Raw genomic sequence first — 7,591 nt, forward strand, 5'->3', positions numbered from 1 at the left:
ACCGAATAGGACAAGAGAAGTACTCCAGATATAACAAACTGACCCTAGCCCCCCGACACATAAACTACTGCAGCATAAGTACTGTAGGCTGAGACAGGAGGGGTCAGGAGACACTGTGGCCCCATCCGAGGACACCCCCGGACAGGGCCAAACAGGAAGGATATAAGCCCACCCACTTTGCCAAAGCACAACCCCCACACCACTAGAGGGATATCTTCAACCACCAACTTACCATCCTGAGACAAGGCCGAGTATAGTCCACAAAGATCTCCACCACGGCACAACCCAAGGGGGGGGGGCGCCAACCCAGACAGGATGATCACATTAGTGACTCAACCCACTCAGGTGACGCACCCCTCCCAGGGACGGTATGAGAGAGCCCCAGTAAGGCAGTGACTCAGCCCCTGTAATAGGGTTAGAGGCAGAGAATCCCAGTGGAAAGAGGGGAACCGGCCAGGCAGAGACAGAAAGGGCGGTTCATTGCTCCAGAGCCTTTCCGTTCACCTTCCCACTCCTGGGCCAGACTACACTCAATCATATGACCCACTGAAGAGATGAGTCTTCAGTAAAGACTTAAAGGTTGAGACCGAGTTTGCGTCTCTGACATGGGTAGGCAGACCGTTCCATAAAAATGGAGCTCTATAGGAGAAAGCCCTGCCTCCAGCTGTTTGCTTAGAAATTCTAGGTACAATTAGGAGGCCTGCGTCTTGTGACCGTAGCGTTGGTGTAGGTCTGTACGGCAGGACCAAATCAGAGAGATAGGTAGGAGCAAGCCCATGTAATGCTTTGTAAGTTAGCAGTAAAACCTTGAAATCAGCCCTTGCTTTGACAGGAAGCCAGTGTAGGGACGCTAGCACTGGAGTAATATGATCAAATTATTTGGTTCTAGTCAAGATTCTAGCAGCCGTATTTAGCACTAACTGAAGTTTATTTAGTGCTTTATCCGGGTAGCCGGAAAGTAGAGCATTGCAGTAGTCTAACCTAGAAGTGACAAAAGCATGGATTCATTTTTCTGCATTTTTGGACAGAAAGTTTCTGATTTTTGCAATGTTACGTAGATGGAAAAAAGCTGTCCTTGAAATGGTCTTGATATGTTCTTCAAAAGAGAGATCAGGGTCCAGAGTAACGCCGAGGTCCTTCACAGTTTTATTCGAGACGACTGTACACCCATCAAGATTAATTGTCAGATTCAACAGAAGATCTCTTTGTTTCTTGGGACCTAGAACAAGCATCTCTGTTTTGTCCGAGTTTAAAAGTAGAAAGTTTGCAGGCATCCACTTCCTTATGTCTGAAACACATGCTTCTAGCGAGGGCAATTTTGGGGCTTCACCATGTTTCATTGAAATGTATAGCTGTGTGTCATCCGCATAGCAGTGAAAGTTATGTTTTCGAATGACATCCCCAAGAGGTAAAATATATAGTGAAAACAATAGTGGTCCTAAAACGGAACCTTGAGGAACACCGAAATTTACAGTTGATTTGTCAGAGGACAAACCATTCACAGAGACAAACTGATATCTTTCCGACAGATAAGATCTAAACCAGGCCAGAACTTGTCCGTGTAGACCAATTTGGGTTTCCAATTTCTCCAAAAGAATGTGGTGATCGATGGTATCAAAAGCAGCACTAAGGTTTAGGAGCACGAGGACAGATGCAGAGCCTCGGTCCGATGCCATTAAAAGGTCATTTACCACCTTCACAAGTGCAGTCTCAGTGCTATGATGGGGTCTAAAACCAGACTGAAGCATTTCATATACAGTGTTTGTCTTCAGGAAGACAGTGAGTTGCTGCGCAACAGCCTTTTCTAACATTTTTGAGAGGAATGGAAGATTCGATATAGGCCGATAGTTTTTTATATTTTCTGGGTCAAGGTTGGGCTTTTTCAAGAGAGGCTTTATTACTGCCACTTTTAGTGAGTTTGGTACACATCCGGTGGATAGAGAGCCGTTTATTATGTTCAACATAGGAGGGCCAAGCACAGGAAGTAGCTCTTTCAGTAGTTTAGTTGGAATAGGGTCCAGTATGCAGCTTGAAGGTTTAGAGGCCATGATTATTTTCATCATTGTGTCAAGAGATATAGTACTAAAACACTTGAGCGTCTCTCTTGATCCTAGGTCCTGGCAGAGTTGTGCAGACTCAGGACAACTGAACTTTGGAGGAATACGCAGATTTAAAGAGGAGTCCGTAATTTGCTTTCTAATAATCATGATCTTTTCCTCAAAGAAGTTCATGAATTTATCACTGCTAAAGTGAAAGCCATCCTCTCTTGGGGAATGCTGCTTTTTAGTTAGCTTTGCGACAGTATCAAAAAGGAATTTAGGATTGTTCTTATTTTCCTCAATTAAGTTAGAAAAAATAGGATGATCGAGCAGCAGTAAGGGCTCTTTGGTACTGCACGGTACTGTCCTTCCAAGCTAGTCGGAATACTTCCAGTTTGGTGTGGCGCCATTTCCGTTCCAGTGAAGGACATTATGTGTGTGTGTATATATACTGTACTCTATACCATTTACTGCATCTTGCCTATGCCGTTCTGTACCATCACTCATTCATATATCTTTATGTACATATTCTTTATCCCTTTACACTTGTGTGTGTATATGGTAGTAGTTGTGGAATTGTTAGGTTAGATTACTCGTTGGTTATTACTGCATTGTCAGAAGCACAAGAATTTCCCTACATCTGCTAACCATGTGTATGTGACAAATACGATTTGATTTGAAACAGACGCCTCACAAGTCCTAAACTGGCAGCTTCATTAAATCGTACCTGCAAAACACCAGTCTCAACGTCAACAGTGAAGAGGCGACTCCGGGATGCTGGCCTTCTAGGCAGAGTTCCTCTGTCCAGTCTCAAAGTCAACAGTGAAGAGGCGACTCTGGGATGCTGGCCTTCTAGGCAGAGTTCCTCTGTCCAGTCTCAACGTCAACAGTGAAGAGGCGACTCTGGGATGCTGGCCTTCTAGGCAGAGTTCCTCTGTCCAGTCTCAACGTCAACAGTGAAGAGGCGACTCCGGGATGCTGGCCTTCTAGGCAGAGTTGCAAAGAAAAAGACATATCTCAGACTGGCCAATAAAAAGAAAAGATTAAGATGGGAAGAATAACACAGACACTGGACAGAGGAACTCTGCCTAGAAGGACAGCATCCCGTAGTCGCCTCTTCACTGTTGACGTTAAGACTGGTGTTTTGCAGTAGGGATTCTTCAATTAAGTAATTGTTGTCATTCAACAGCTGGAGACTCATTTTTGTGCAATTTTTTCATTGAAAAATACTGCATCAATTCTAATTGTATTGGTCACATACATATTTAACAGATGTTATTGCAGATGTTTCAAAATGATTGTAAAGATCTCTTGGACAAGAACGTCAATTAATGACCGATTTCTTGAGTTAGATTAATTCGGACTATTCAAGCGATGGTCTTCTGAGGGAGTATGAGAGAAACTCAGCTAGAAATCAAGCAGTCTTAGTTGGATGGTCAGAAGATGAATGGTGAGAATTGTACACTGTGTACGGAACAGCCTGGGGTCGGACATGTCCCTGTCTCTCTCTCTCTCATATATATGACATGCCTTCTGTCTTGTGACAATAGCTTCTCTGTGTGGGGCCTCCACTTGCAGTCGTCCTATTCTCTTTCTCTCTGTTTTCTCTCTTTTTATTTCTCTTTATTTGTGGTCAGGGGAGTGCGTTTGGTTGTTTCCAGGGGAGTGTGTTTGGTTGTTTCCTGGGGAGTGTGTTTGGTTGTGGTCACGGGAGTGCGTTTGGTTGTATCCAGGGGAGTACGTTTGGTTGTGGTCACGGGGAGTGTGTTTGGTTGTGGTCACGGGAGTGCGTTTGGTTGTGGAACTTAACCAAACATCGTATGGACATAGTGTCACATAGTGTCTCGTAGTGTCTCGTAGTGTCTCGTAGTGTCACATAGTGTCACATAGTGTCACATAGTGTCACATAGTATCACACAGAGCATTAGGAATTGAGGGTCTCGGCTGGGTGTCTGTGAAGCACCTTGTGACGTCTGCTGATGTAAAAAGGGCCTTTATAAAATACGATCGATTGAATCATGGAAAGACGAGGAAATACGAGGCTACTGGGGACACAAGTCAAACTTGTGTTCTTTCCGTTATTAAATCTGTAATCTGTGATATGATCATCTCTACACTGTCCTCTTCTAATCCCTCCTCCTTCCTCCACACTGTCCTCTTCTCATCCCTCCTCCTTCCTCCACATTGTCCTCTCCTCCTCCTTCCTCCACACTGTCCTCTTCTCATCCCTCCTCCTTCCTCCACACTGTCCTCTTCTCCTCCTTCCTCCACACTGTCCTCTCCTCCTCCTTCCTCCACACTGTCCTCTTCTCCTCCTTCCTCCACACTGTCCTCTACTCATCCCTCATCCTTCCTCCACACTGTCCTCTTCTCATCCCTCCTCCACACTGTCCTCTTCTCATCCCTCCTCCTTCCTCCACACTGTCCTCTTCTCATCCCTCCCCCACACTGTCCTCTTCTCATCCCTCCTCCTTCCTCCACACTGTCCTCTACTCATCCCTCCTCCTTCCTCCACACTGTCCTCTTCTCATCCCTCTTCCACACTGTCCTCTTCTCATCCCTCCTCCACACTGTCCTCTTCTCATCCCTCCTCCTTCCTCCACACTGTCCTCTACTCATCCCTCCTCCTTCCTCCACACTGTCCTCTTCTCATCCCTCTTCCACACTGTCCTCTTCTCATCCCTCCTCCACACTGTCCTCTTCTCATCCCTCCTCCACACTGTCCTCTTCTCATCCCTCCTCCACACTGTCCTCTTCTCATTCCTCCTCCACACTGTCCTCTTCTCCTCCCTCCTCCACACTGTCCTCTTCTCCTCCCTCTCCTCCCTCCTCCACACTGTCCTCTTCTCCTCCCTCCCTCCACACTGTCCTCTTCTCCTCCCTCCTCCACACTGTCCTCTTCTCCTCCCTCCTCCACACTGTCCTCTTCTCCTCCCTCCTCCACACTGTCCTCTTCTCATCCCACCTCCTTCCTCCACACTGTCCTCTTCTCCTCCCTCCTCCACACTGTCCTCTTCTCATCCCTCCTCCTTCCTCCACACTGTCCTCTTCTCCTCCCTCCTCCTTCCTCCACACTGTCCTCTACTCATCCCTCCTCCTTCCTCCACACTGTCCTCTACTCATCCCTCCTCCACACTGTCCTCTTCTCATCCCTCCTCCACACTGTCCTCTTCTCATCCCTCCTCCACACTGTCCTCTTCTCATCCCTCCTCCACACTGTCCTCTTCTCATCCCTCCTCCACACTGTCCTCTTCTCATCCCTCCTCCACACTGTCCTCTTCTCCTCCCTCCTCCACACTGTCCTCTTCTCCTCCCTCCTCCACACTGTCCTCTTCTCCTCCCTCCTCCACACTGTCCTCTTCTCCCCTCCCCCTCCTCCACACTGTCCTCTTCTCCTCCCTCCTCCACACTGTCCTCTTCTCATCCCTCCTCCTTCCTCCACACTGTCCTCTTCTCCTCCCTCCTCCCACACTGTCCTCTTCTCATCCCTCCTCCTTCCTCCACCCTCCTCCCACTGTCCTCTTCTCATCCCTCCTCCACACTGTCCTCTTCTCATCCCTCCTCCACACTGTCCTCTTCTCATCCCTCCTCCACACTGTCCTCTTCTCATCCCTCCTCCACACTGTCCTCTTCTCATCCCTCCCTCCACACTGTCCTCTTCTCATCCCTCCTCCACACTGTCCTCTTCTCATCCCTCATCCTCCCTCCACACTGTCCTCTTCTCATCCCTCCTCCACACTGTCCTCTTCTCATCCCTCCTCCACACTGTCCTCTTCTCATCCCTCCTCCACACTGTCCTCTTCTCCCTCCCCATCCCTCCTCCACACTGTCCTCTTCTCATCCCTCCTCCACACTGTCCTCTTCTCATCCCTCCTCCACACTGTCCTCTTCTCATCCCTCCTCCCTCCACACTGTCCTCTTCTCATCCCTCCTCCACACTGTCCTCTTCTCATCCCTCCTCCACACTGTCCTCTTCTCATCCCTCCTCCACACTGTCCTCTTCTCATCCCTCCTCCACACTGTCCTCTTCTCCTCCCACACTGTCCTCTTCTCATCCCTCCCTTCCTCTGTTCTTTTCCAGGCAACCAGACAAGCTGGTAGTGGTGTGGACTCGCAGGAGCCGACGGAAATCCTCCAAGGTGTGTGTTTTGTCTTGGTACTTCAGGCTGTTTAGCTGGACCTGGTCGTAGGAAGTAGGAAGTAGGAAGAAGGCTAAATCACTGTGGAGATGTATAGTGTACAGCTTTCTATCATATTTCTTCAGAGTTTACCTGTTGGTCTGCACCTTGCATCCGTTTGGGTCTTTACCCTAAATTAGTTTCTGTCTGTGTAAATGTTTGATGTTATATTTAGTGATTTTTTAAAAGTGTATATATTGTGTTTTCGGTCTCCCTCTGTCTCTCACTCTCAATTCAATTAAAATGACTTTATTGGCATGGGTAACATATCTTAACATTACCGAAGCAGGTGAAATAGATTATAAACTAAATAGAAATAATTAGAAATGTGCAGTAAACGTTACACTCACAAAATATTATGGCGAAATACAATGTTGTGAAAAGGTAAAATAAATAAACACTCTCAATCTCTCCCCAGGCTCACAGTTGGCAGCCAGGCATCAAGAACCCCTACCGAGGAGTGGTGGTGTGGCCTGTACCAGAAAACATAGAAATATCTGTCACACTCTTCAAGGTAGCTTTTCTGTGTGTGTTTCTCTGTGTGTGTGTTTCTCTCTCTCTGTGTGTGTGTGTGTGTGTTTCTCTCTCTGTGTGTGTGAGAGAGACTGTTATGTCAACATGCTGATCTCTTGTTGACAGACTTGCCTGGTGTTGAAGCAAAACGGTACAAATCTAATCTGTCACAACTCGCGTAGTAGTCAGGGCCTGTGTTCATGTTGTATAGTAGTCAGGGCCTGTAGTAGTCAGGGCCTGTGTTCATGTTGTATAGTAGTCAGGGCCTGTAGTAGTCAGGGCCTGTATTCATGTTGTATAGTAGTCAGGGCCTGTATTCATGTTGTATAGTAGTCAGGGCCTGTATTCATGTTGTATAGTAGTCAGGGCCTGTATTCATGTTGTATAGTAGTCAGGGCCTGTATTCATGTTGTATAGTAGTCAGGGCCTGTATTCATGTTGTATAGTAGTCAGGGCCTGTATTCATGTTGTATAGTAGTCAGGGCCTGTATACATGTTGTATAGTAGTCAGGGCCTGTATACATGTTGTATAGTAGTCAGGGCCTGTATTCATGTTGTATAGTAGTCAGGGCCTGTATTCATGTTGTATAGTAGTCAGGGCCTGTATTCATGTTGTATAGTAGTCAGGGCCTGTATTCATGTTGTATAGTAGTCAGGGCCTGTATTCATGTTGTATAGTAGTCAGGGCCTGTAGTAGTCAGGGCCTGTATTCATGTTGTATAGTAGTCAGGGCCTGTATTCATGTTGTATAGTAGTCAGGGCCTGTATTCATGTTGTATAGTAGTCAGGGCCTGTATTCATGTTGTATAGTAGTCAGGGCCTGTATTCATGTTGTATAGTAGTCAGGGCCTGGCCTGTATT

At 47.0% G+C, this 7,591-nt stretch overlaps 1 protein-coding gene across 1 annotated transcript in view; it reads left to right on the forward strand.

The window, feature by feature from the left end:
• Positions 1–6,742, forward strand: part of LOC124026067 (EH domain-binding protein 1-like) — a gene marked incomplete at its 3' end in the record, with an annotated part of 20,223 nt that extends 13,481 nt beyond the window's left edge. The window contains exons 3-4 of the mRNA XM_046339241.1: positions 6,121–6,178; positions 6,636–6,742. Of these exons, the coding sequence (XP_046195197.1) occupies positions 6,121–6,178; positions 6,636–6,742 (165 nt within the window). The remainder of the gene's footprint in view (positions 1–6,120; positions 6,179–6,635) is intronic.
• Between the last annotated feature and the right edge of the window lie 849 nt (positions 6,743–7,591).

The sequence above is a fragment of the Oncorhynchus gorbuscha genome, unplaced genomic scaffold, assembly GCF_021184085.1.
Source record: "Oncorhynchus gorbuscha isolate QuinsamMale2020 ecotype Even-year unplaced genomic scaffold, OgorEven_v1.0 Un_scaffold_2551, whole genome shotgun sequence".
Classification (NCBI taxonomy): domain Eukaryota; kingdom Metazoa; phylum Chordata; class Actinopteri; order Salmoniformes; family Salmonidae; genus Oncorhynchus; species Oncorhynchus gorbuscha.